The 10,981-nt window shown below is 58.4% G+C and overlaps 1 protein-coding gene across 2 annotated transcripts; it reads left to right on the top strand.

Moving 5' to 3' along the window:
- Positions 1 to 230: 230 nt before the first annotated feature.
- Positions 231 to 10,643, top strand: POLR2C (RNA polymerase II subunit C). Of its 2 annotated transcripts, XM_054389652.1 has the most exons (10): positions 231 to 340; positions 575 to 624; positions 1,427 to 1,495; positions 2,242 to 2,294; positions 3,181 to 3,309; positions 4,592 to 4,643; positions 6,206 to 6,374; positions 7,696 to 7,770; positions 8,499 to 8,670; positions 10,617 to 10,643. In XM_054389652.1, the coding sequence occupies exons 1-9, from the start codon at positions 255 to 257 to the stop codon at positions 8,641 to 8,643; spliced, it is 828 nt and encodes a 275-aa protein (XP_054245627.1). In that variant the 5' UTR covers positions 231 to 254; the 3' UTR covers positions 8,644 to 8,670; positions 10,617 to 10,643. The 2 variants fall into 2 exon arrangements, with proteins under 2 accessions (XP_054245627.1, XP_054245626.1); XM_054389651.1 differs by lacking the exon at positions 10,617 to 10,643 and having other exon boundaries at positions 8,499 to 8,921.
- Positions 10,644 to 10,981: the final 338 nt, after the last annotated feature.

The raw sequence follows: 10,981 nt of genomic DNA, 5'->3' as shown, positions 1-10,981 counted from the left end.
CGGGCGGGGCGGGGCCGAGCCTCCAGCGCCTCTGGGAGGCGGCGGCGGGCCGGGAGCGGGGCCGGGCCGGGCCTCAACGGAGCGTCTCCAGGAGGCGGCGAGCCGGGAGCGGGGTCGGGCCTCAAGGGAGCGTCTCCGGGAGGCGGCGGTGGGCAGGGAGCGGGGCCGGGCCTCAAGGAAGCGTTTCCGGGAGGCGGTGGCGAGCCGGGAGCGGGGCCGGGCCTCAAGGGAGCGCCTCCGGGAGCGGGGCGGCCATGCCGTACGCCAACCAGCCCACGGTGCGCATCACCGAGCTGACGGACGAGAACGTCAAGTTCATCATTGAGAACACCGACCTGGCGTGAGCACCGCGGTGGGGACGGGAACGGGGACCAGGCGGGTGGTACCGACGGGCCCAGCCGCCTCGGGGCATCCCCACCTCGGCCGTGCCGCGGCTGTTTCGGCGGCGGGACAGCCCCGGTGCTGCCTGCGCAAGGCCTCCGGAGGCAGACGCGGGGCTCCGTCCCGGTCAGGCGGGTTCGTGGCGAAGCTCCCCGTTCCCTCCCGGGTAACCAGGGTTGTTTCCCTCCCGCAGGGTGGCGAATTCCATCCGAAGAGTGTTCATCGCAGAAGTGCCCATCATAGGTACTGCAGTCGCTCACCTCGGGTCACGGTCGCCGGGGCTGCTGTCTCTCGATGCCCAGCACCCCCCTCTGCTTCTGCTCTCCCTCTGCTCTGCCCTGCTGAGACCACAGCTGCAATGCTGTGTCCAGTTCTGGGCTCCCCAGGTCAAGAGGGACAGGGAACTGCTGGAGAGAGTCCAACAGAGCCTATGAGGATGATGAAGGGACTGGAACAGCTCTGCTGTGGAGAAAGGCTGAGAGCCCTGGGGGTGTTTAGGCTGGAGAGGAGAAGGCTGAGAGGGGATCTGATCAATGTCTGTCAATAGCTGAGGGGTGGGGGTCAGGATGAAGGTGCCAGGCTCCTTTGGGTGGTGCCCAGTGACAGGACAAGGACCAGTGGGTATGAGCTGGAACCAAGAAAGTTCCACCTCAACTGGAGGATAAACTTCTTTGGTATGAGGATGCTGGAGCCCTGGAGCAGGCTGCCCAGGCAGGTTGTGGAGTTTCCTTCTCTGTAGGCTTTCCAAACCCACCTGGATGTGTTCCTGTGTGACCTGCCCTGGGTGACCCTGCTCTGGCAGGGGAGTTGGACTGGATGATCTCCAGAGGTCCCTTCCAACCCCTGACTTTCTATCATTCTATGATTCCTCCTCTGTCTCCAAGCTGCCTTCTGCTCACCTCACCCATTTCCAGCCCATCCTGTGTATTACCAGATCTTGTCTCAGCTTCACTGTAGTCTCCTTAATGCTTTTGTGCCCTCCTGAGCTGCTCCACTTTTTTCCCCACAGAAATGTTTCTCACTTGTGACATTTTCCCCTCTGCAGCCATCGACTGGGTTCAGATAGATGCCAACTCCTCCGTGCTCCATGATGAATTCATTGCACACAGGCTGGGTAAGTGCCAGGATTTGGAGGTGCTGCTTGACAGCAGCTGATGATGAGCCAGCAGTGTGCTCAGGTGGCCAAGAAGGCCACCAGCAGCCTGGCCTGGATCAGCAATGGTGTGGCCAGCAGGGGACTGGGGCAGTGATGGTGCCCCTGTGCTGGGCACTGGTGAGGACACACCTTGAGTGCTGTGTCCAGTTTGGGACACTGCAGGATAAGAAAGCCATGGAGGTGCCTGCCCAGAGAAGGGCAGCAAAGCTGATGAGGGGTTTGGAGAGCAGCTCTGGTGAGGAGAGGCTGAAGGAACTGGGATTGTTTAGCTTGAAGAGGAGGAGGCTGAGAAGAGACTTCATTGCTCCCTTACAGCTGCCTGAAAAGAGGTTGGAGTAAGGTTGGGGTTGGACTCCCAAGTAACTAAGAACAGCACAAAAGTAAATGGCCTGAAATTGTGCCAGGGGAGGGTTAGGTTGGAGATGAGGCAAAGTTTCTTTGCTGCAGATGTAGTCAGGCATTGGAATAGGCTGCCCAGGGAGGTGCTGGAGTGACCATCCATGGAGGTGCTCAGGAAAATGAGTAGATGTAGCACCTGGGGACATGGAGGTGTTGGGTGGAAGATTGGACTTGATCTTAAAAGTCTTTTCCAACCATAATGATCATCTTTGCCAGGTGGCTGCTGCCCCCCTGCTCAGATGGCAGGAGGCTCAGTGCTGCTCTGGCCTCACTCAGATGTTCCTCTCATTTCCTTCTTCCCACAGGTCTCATCCCGCTCACCAGCGATGACATCGTGGATAAGATGCAGTACTCCAGAGTGAGTCAAGCCAAACCTTCTGGGTGCTTCTCTGGTGCTGCTGGGTGATCTTTGTCACACAATTGTCAGGGTTGGAAGGGAACTCAAGGCTCAGCCAGTCCCAACCCCCCTGCCATGGCCACACCACAGCAGGTTGCTCACAGCCACCTCCAGCCTGGCTGCAAAAACCTCCAGGCAGGAGGCTTCCACCACCTCCCTGGGCAACCTCTGCCAGGCTCTCACCACCTTCATGGTGTAAAACTTCTTCCTCACATCCACTCGGAATCTCCCCACTTCTACTTTTGCTCCATCCCTCCAGTCCTGTCACTCCCTGACACCCTCCAAAGTCCCTCCCCAGCTTTCTTGGAGCCCCCTTCAGATGCCTGCAAGGCCACCAGAAGGTCCCCTGGGAGCCTTCTCCTCTCCAGCCTGCACAACCCCAACTCTCTCAGGCTGTCCTCAGAGCAGAGCAGCTCCAGCCCTCTGCTCCTCCTCCTGGCCCTTCTCTGGACACCTTCCAGCCCCTCCAGAGCCTTCCTGGAACAGAGGCTCCAGCACTGGACCCAGAGCTCCAGGTGTGGTCTGAGCAGAGTGGAGCAGAGGGGCAGAATCCCCTCCCTGGCCCTGCTGGCCACACTTCTCCTGTTGCAGCCCAGGCTCTGCTTGGCTCTCTGGGCTGCAAGTGCTGACTGCTGGCTCCTGCTGAGCTTCTCCTCCCCCAGCACCCCCAAGGCCTTTCCTTCAGGGCTGCTTTCAAGCCCTGCACCCCAACTGCAGGACCGTGTACAGCCATTTCTCAGTTGCCTTTCTGGGCAGCAAGTATCCACTGTATCTTGCTAGGAAACTCTAACTGCTTGCTGGGAGAGGTTTGGTGTGAAAGTCTTTGCCCTCTGTGTGTGTGTCCCAGGACTGCACTTGTGATGAGTTCTGCCCAGAGTGCTCTGTGGAGTTCACCCTGGACGTGAGGTGCAACGAGGACCAGACTCGGCACGTCACCTCCCGCGACCTCATCTCCAACAACCCCCGAGTCATTCCGGTCAGTGCCAGCCCTCTGCTTGGCAGCACCTCCCCTCTCTCTGCTCTTCTTCAGGCCAGCATATTGTGGTGGTTGAAATTGCCACCCTAACCCTACCCCTCCCTTCCAAACTTGGAGAAAACTAAACCCTCCCGAAATAAATGGTTCAGACTTAGCTCGGTTTGGGGTTGGAAGCAAATGAAGCTCTTCTTTTCCAGGCAGACTGAAAGCTGAAAGATAGGAAGTGTGTACAAAATATACAACAGGTGTACAATAGAGAGAGAGATTTACAATTTATGAGCAGCACAGAAACTCCTCAGACTCCCCCTCTGGATGGATCCAGGGGGACCGTTCTCCTCCTTCCCCACTGCCTCCCTCCTTCCTGTTGTCAAAATAGAGATTTCCCCAGCAAGGCCATGGAAGAGAGGGAGCAAGGAGGGAGGAGAGGGCAGAAAAGAGGGAGCAAGAAGAGAAGAGGGGAGAAAAGAGGGAGCAAGAAGAGAAGAGGGGAGAAAAGAGGGAGCAAGAAGAGAAGAGGGCAGAAAAGAGGGAGCAAGAAGAGAAGAGGGCAGAAAAGAGGGAGCAAGAAGAGAAGAGGGGAGAAAAGAGGGAGCAAGAAGAGAAGAGGGCAGAAAAGAGCAAAAGGACTTCACAGGGAGTGTTGTAAAATGCTGTTGAGGCCACAGCTGGTTGTCAGCACCATGTGGAGGCTGCTGCTGGGGGCTGCTGTCAGTCTCTGCCTAGGCAAAGCCCAGCTGTAGGCTGCTGGCCTTGCTTAGCTCAGCTGAGGTGCTGAGAGTGCTGCATGTCAGCTGGCAGCAGCCCTGGGGGGACTCTGGGCTGTGTCACAGAACCAGGCAGTGGCACTGGGCTGGGCTGGAAGGCTCTCAGTCCTGTGGGGGTGAGCAGTGAGCAGCCCCTGCCTAGCTGCAGCTTCCTCAACAGCCTCTAAAGAGGGTGGGCTGGGTCTGTTCCCAGAAGCCAAGCCAGCTGGGCTAGGGGGAGAGGTGTCCCTGCCCATGGCAGGGGGCTTGGAGCTGGATGGTCTTGAAGGTGCCTTCCAACCTAAACCATTCTGTGGTGCCATGATTCTATGAGGTGAGCACAGCCTGCACAGCTGGGGAGGTGTCCCCCAGGGGGGGTTGGAGCTGGATGATCTTGAAGGTGCCTTCCAACCTAAACCATTCTATGAATCTATGGCATAAAATCAGGCTTCAGAGTGGCTGTCTGCAGGCTCTTCGTTTCTGTAGGCAGCTGAAAAGCTGAGCTGGGCCTGAATGCTGTTGCCTCTGTTGTGCTGCAGGTGACATCTCGGAGCAGGGACAACGACCCCAACGACTACGTGGAGCAGGATGGTAGGTGGTGCTTCACTGCTGTTAGCAGCCTCACAGGCTCACAGTATCTCAGAGGTGGGAAGGGACCTCAAGGAGATCACCAGCTCCAACCCCCCTGCCAGAGCAGGATCACCCAGGGTAGTCTGCACAGGAATGCAGCCAGGTGGGTTTGGAAAGTCTCCAGAGAAGGAGACTCCACAACCCCCCTGGGCAGCCTGCTCCAGGGCTCTGTCACCCTCACTTAAAGAAGTTTCTCCTCATGTTGAGCTGAAATCTTCTGTGTTCAAGTTTGAACTCATTGTTCCTTGGCTTATCACTGTGCACCACACAAAAGAGCCTGGCCCCCTCCTCCTGACCCCCACCCCTCACATATTGATAGACATTGATCAGATCCCTCTCAGCCTTCTCCTCTCCAGACTAAACAGCCCCAGGGCTCTCAGTCTCTCTTCCCAGGGGAGATGCTCAAGTCCCCTAAGCATCCTCCTGGCTCTCCCTTGGGCTCTCTCCAGCAGGTCTCTGTCTCTCTTGAACTGGGGAGCCCAGAACTGGAGACAGGATTGCAGCTGTGGTCTCAGCAGGGCAGAGTAGAGAGGTAGAAGGACTTCCCTAGCCCTGCTGGACACCTTTCTTGAGACATTCCAGGATCCCAGGAACTTCAGTGAGGCTGGGGAGGCACTGGAACAGGTTGCCCAGGGAGGCTGTGGATGCTCCTTCCCTGGTGGTGTTCAAGGCTTGGCTGGATGAGGCCTTGAGCAACCTGGGCTGCTGGGAGGTTGGAAGGGACCCTCCAAGGGCATCCTGCCCAACCCCCTGCAGGCAGCAAGGACAGCTCCAGCTGGAGCAGGCTGCCCAGGGACACAGCCAGGCTGAGCTTGAATGACTCCAGGGATGGAGCCTCCAGCACCTCCCTGGGCAACCTGTGCCAGTGTCTGCCCAGCCTCACTCTGCACAGCTTAGGACAAGGGGCAATGGATGTAAGCTGCAGCACAGGAGGTTCCACCTCAGCAGGAGGAGGAACTTCTTCACTGTGAGGGTCCCAGAGGCCTGGAGCAGGCTGCCCAGAGAGGTTGTGGAGTCTCCTTCTCTGGAGACTTTCCAGCCCTGGCTGGATGTGTTCCTGTGTGACCTGTGCTGGATTCTATGACCCTGCTCTGGCAGGGGGCTTGGACTTGATGATCTCTTTGGGTCCCTTCCAACCCCTGGCATCCTGTGATCCTGGGCACAACTTCCTCCTGAGCTCCAACCTAACTCTGCCCTGCTCCACTTCCAAACCATTGCCCCTGGGCCTATCCCCACAGTCCCTTCTGAACAGTCCCTCCCCAGCCTGCCTGCAGCTCCCCTGCAGATACTGAAATAAGTTCTCCTTGGATCCTTCTGCAGGCTGCACAGCCCCAACTCTCCCAGCCTGCCCCACAGGGGAGATTCTCCAGCCCTCTGCTCACCTCTGTGGCCTCCTCTGGACCCTCTCCCCCAGCTCCATGTCTCTCTCTCATGCTGGGCTCCCTGCAGCTTCAGCTGAGCTCTCTCCAGTGCTGCTCAGAGTCTCCTGCAGCTGTCTGTGACCAGCCTGTGCTTCCCTGCAGACATCCTGATCGTGAAGCTGAGGAAGGGGCAGGAGCTGAGGCTCAGAGCCTATGCCAAGAAGGGCTTTGGCAAGGAGCATGCCAAGTGGAACCCCACGGCCGGAGTGGCCTTCGAGTACGACCCTGACAACGCGCTGAGGCACACCGTGTACCCCAAGCCAGAGGAGTGGTATGGCCTCATCTTTCTCTGGGGTGGGCACTGCAGAAAGCCTGCCAGCAGCCATCTGGACTGCTTGGTGGTCACCTGATGGCCTCCCCTCAAGTCCTGTCACCACTGCTCTGCCTCCTGTTCCTCCTCGCCGCTGTTGTTTCCTCCCTGCGCAAGTGTAGGGCAGGGGGTAGAAGGAGAGGGAATTGGCCTGAAGGTGTGCCAGGGGAGGGTGAGGTTGGGGTTGAGGGAGCATTTCCTTGCTGCAAGGGTTGCCAGGCATTGGAACAGCCTGGTTTGGGTTGGAAGGGACCTCCAAAGGGCATCCAGTCCAACCCTCCTGCAGTCAGCAGGGGCATTGTCCTCTGGATCAGGTTGCTCACAGCCTTCCCAAGCCTGCCCTTGAACATCTCCAGGGATGAGGCCTCAGCCACCTTCCTGGTGCAGAACTTGTTCCTCACATCCCATCTAAATCTGCTCTGCTCTCATTGCAAACCATTGCCCTTGGTCCTATCACTGCAGGCCTTTGCAAACAGGCCCTCTGCAGCCTTCTTGTAGCCCCCCCTTCAAGTACTGGCAGGCTGCTCTGAGGTCTCCCTGGAGCCTCCTCTCCTCCAGGCTGAGCACCCCCAGCCCCCTCTGCCTGTCCTTGTAGCAGAGCTGTTCCAGCCCCCTGATCATCTTTGTGGTACTGATGGGTTTAGAGCAGTGGAGGTGCAGAACATCAGGACAGGACTCACTGGGACAGCTGTGGGGAGACACTGGCACAGGTTGCCCAGGGAGGCTGTGGCTGCCCCCTCCCTGGAGGTGTTCCAGGCCAGGCTGGATGAGGCCCTGAGCAAGCTGTGCTGGTGGGAGGTGTCCCTGCCCATGGCAGGGGGGCTGGAACTGGAGGATCTTGAAGGTCCCTCCCAACCCAAACCCTTCTGTGAACCTCTGATCCCCATCCCTTTGCTGTTAAGGACCTGCCAGCCTGTGTGCCAGTGTGGGTGGATGGAGCCACAGTACCCTGCAGAGGGCTCTCCCAGGTTGGGCAGAGTGGGGCTGATGCTCTTCCTCCTGCACTGCTGGGTGACTGTGCCATTACTGGGGGAGCTAGGAATGGCCTTTTTGTTTTCCCTGTGACTCCATGCAGGAGGTCTGCTCCTGTGTCTCCTGGCCATGAGCCTCAGTGCTTGGTGCTGCAGCCATGCCTGGGGGCTGTGGGGCTCAGCTGCAGCCATGCCTGGGGTCTGGGGGCTCAGCTGCAGCCATGCCTGGGGGCTGGGGGCTCAGCTGCAGCCTGCCTGGGGGCTGGGGGGCCATGGGCTCTGTGCTGCCCTTCCCTGCTCTTTGCTTCCAGGCCCAAGAGTGAGTACTCAGAGATCGACGAGGAGGATGCTCAGGCTCCCTACGACCCCAATGGGAAGCCAGAGAGGTAGGTAGGAAGCTGGAGGTGCTGCTGCAGCTGCAAAATGCTGGACACCAGCTGGGTGCATCCCAGCAGCTTTCCAGCCATGGAATTATGGGAATGGTAGAGGTTGGAAAGGACCTCCTGAGGTCATCTAATCCTGCCTCCCTGTGCTGGCTGTGGCCTGGCTGGGAGGGGAATGATGCTGATGGTGTCCAGAGGAGGGCCATGGGAATGAGGAGAGAACTGGCAGCCCTCTGCCAGGTGAGGACAGGCTGGGAGGAGCTGGGTTAGTTCAGCCTGGAGAAGAGGAGAAGGCCTGGGGGAGACCTCACCATGGAGCAGTGCAAGGATGGAGACTCCCTTGGTACAAGGAGGAGACAAGGGGTGAGGAGGGCAAGGTCCTGCTGGGGAGATTCCCATTGGGCTCCAGAAGGAAATGTTTCCCCCTGAGCACAGCCAGAGACTGGAATCCTCTCCCAGGGGAAGCAGTGGTTTGCCCTCCACTGGGCAGGTTTCAGCCCCAGCTTGCCAGGCTGCTGGAGCCAGCTCACTGCAACTCCACCAAAGCTCAGCCCAGATGGTCCTTGGGCTGCCTTCCATGCTGGCACATCTGGGACTCTATGGCTGAGCATGCCCCAGCAGTCAGGGTGGGATTGCCCCAGCAGTCAGGAGGTGCTGGGGGGGTGCTGTGTGGGTTGGCAGAGCACCTTGCAGGGCAGGTGGTGGCTCAGGCCCTGGCCTTGTCACCTCAGGTTTTACTACAACGTGGAGTCCTGCGGCTCCCTGCGCCCGGAGACCATCGTCCTCTCCGCCCTCTCCGGCCTCAAGAAGAAGCTGAGCGACCTCCAGACCCAGCTGAGCCATGAGATTCAGAGTGATGTCCTCACCATAAACTGAGGTGGCCTCCTGTGAGACACTGCTGAGGTGGGAGTGGTGGAGAAGCCCCGGAGTGCCTCCCCCACCTCCCTCTGCCTCGCCCCAGCCAGGCTGCTGCCCAGGGCAAGCCTTCGTGATGTGGGGGGTGGAGCAGGGAGGGAATTGGTGAACATCTTCTGGGCTTTGTCTCTGAGTGATCCCAGAGTTTTGGATTCTGGCCACGTGGCCTTTGGGGGTGTGGGGAGTGTGTTCCTCAGTTAACACAACCCCACCTGATTTGCATGGCTGAATAAAACCTTTCCCCCTCTCCCCCTCACCTTCTGTCATCCCTGAAAGCTCCTCCAGGGCTGCAGGAGGAGAGGTCACATCCTTTACCTTTCTCTCCAGCAGCCATGAACTTAACAAGCTCCCTCCTACTGCTTGCTGCTCTTGACATCATCCCCTGAGGGGAGCAGAACCCCCTCCAGCACCCACCCAGCACTGTGCTCCAAGCAGCTGTTGGAGGCTGGGCGTGGGGGAGATGCTGCAGGGGAACCCAGCTGGGGCCAGTCAGGCTTAGCTGTGATTAAAGACTGCTTTGAAGCAGGCTCTGCCCATGCCCTGCATAATCTTTATGTTAGGAGCTGGGAGGGGAGGGAGTCTGTCATTAGTAACCTTGACTGGCAGCTGCCACTGTGCCCACAGAGCAGGGCTGGGCAGGAGCTTGGTGCAGGTCACAGAGGCATAGAAGTGGTTGGGTTGGAAAAGCCCTCCCAGATCAGCCAGTCCAAGCAGCAACCCAACCCCACCATGGCCAGCAGACCATGGCCACAAGTGCCACATCCAAGTTTCTGGAACCCCTCTAGGCATGGGGACTCCACCACCTCCCTGGGCAGCCTCTGCCAATCCCTCACCACTCTTGTAGCAAAGAAATTTTGCCTCCTCTCCAACCTAAGCCTCCCCTGGCACAATTCCAGGCCAGTTCCTCTCCTTCTATCACCTGAGACTGGGGAGCAGAGCCCAACCCCAACCTCCTCTCAGGGAGCTGTAGAGAGCAATGAGGTCTCCCTCAGCCTCCTCTTCCTCAGCTCCCTCAGCTGCTCCTCCCCAGCCCTCTTCTCTAGACCCTTCCCCACCTTGGTTGCCCTTCTCTGGACCTGTTCCAGCTCCTCAATGTCCTCCTTGGAGTGAGGGACCCAAAACTGACCCCAGGATTTGAGGTGTGGCCTCAGCAGTGCCCAGGCCAGAGGGGCAATCACTTCCCTGAAGTGCTCCCAAACTGTGCCCACTGTGGCAGCAGGTGAAGGGCTCCATCCTGCTGGAGTTGTCCAGCTCACCCTTTCTCCTCCCCTCTGGCAGGACTTGGGATGAGCTTCTCTGTGGCACTTCCCTGTGGAAATCTCCTGCTTCCTTCCCTTGGTGGCTGGGAGGGAGGGAGGAAGGGAGGGAAGGAGAGGGGGAGAGGAGTGAATGTGTGCCACTGTGCTCATCCTAGCATGGCTGTGGGGCTTGGGGAGCAGGCCTGGGTGCTCCTGCTGGGAAGAGCAGCCCCAGGGAGCTCCAGGGAGGAGCCAGGCTGCTGCTTTGCTGTCCTCAAGCCTGGCACAGCTCCCAGGGCCTGGCCCTGGAGGGAGCTCTGCCCAGGCTGGGGTGGCTGTTTCCCTGCTGCTCTGCCAGCCAGTCAGGGCACAGACAACTGAAGTGGCACCACTCTGGAAGAGCTGGGAGGCAAGAGTGCCTCAAAACTCCTTTGCCTGGGTACTTGGAGCCACTACTGCCCTGGCACAGCCACAGGGCAGTGCCAGTGCTGTGCTGGCATCATTTCCCTGGGGGTTGCTTCAACTCACTCCACCCTTCTCCCCTCTCCAGCTATTTTCTGCCCTTCACTTGAAGTGTCCTGGTGGTGGCTGGAGGCAGAACAAAGCTGTGAGGAGCCACAGTGGCTGCCAAGAGCTGTAGGAAACCTTCCCCCCTCCGCCCTGCTCCTCCTCCATCAGCATTTTTCTCCCTGGCAGGCACTTCCCCAGCACCTTGGGATGGAGCAGACCAAGAGGAAGAGGGTGGGTAAGGGTTGTTTATTCACTCAGCAACTCCTTCAAAAACACACACAGAAAAAAGAAGACAACCCAAACTGTTTTTTTTTTTTTGGTAATAAATAGGAAATTTTCTTTTTCTTTTTTTTTTTTTTTTCTTTTCTTTTTTTTTTTTTTTTTATTCCCAGCTGAGGTGTGTGGAGAGCCAGGAAAAGAGCAGCAGCTTAACACCTCAGTGCTACCAAAGGTGCTCAGGGAGCTTCCCTCCCTCCCCCAACTCCATACCCCCAGGGGCAGTGTGCTGCAGGGAGCCATCCCTCCTCCAATGCCACCCCCCCCTCTCCAAT

The sequence above is a fragment of the Indicator indicator genome, chromosome 19 (genome assembly GCF_027791375.1).
Source record: "Indicator indicator isolate 239-I01 chromosome 19, UM_Iind_1.1, whole genome shotgun sequence".
NCBI classification, from domain to species: domain Eukaryota; kingdom Metazoa; phylum Chordata; class Aves; order Piciformes; family Indicatoridae; genus Indicator; species Indicator indicator.
The sequence above is the reverse complement of the archived record's forward strand: the minus strand, read 5'-3'. Positions and strand labels throughout refer to the sequence as shown.

Bases quoted from the DNA above. Each gene is read 5' to 3' on its own strand.
- POLR2C (XM_054389652.1), top strand. From the start codon at position 255: ATGCCGTACGCCAACCAGCCCACGGTGCGCATCACCGAGCTGACGGAC. The intron at 341-574 runs GTGAGCACCGCG...TCCCTCCCGCAG, and splicing joins ATTGAGAACACCGACCTGGC to GGTGGCGAATTCCATCCGAA. The intron at 3,310-4,591 runs GTCAGTGCCAGC...GTTGTGCTGCAG, and splicing joins ACAACCCCCGAGTCATTCCG to GTGACATCTCGGAGCAGGGA.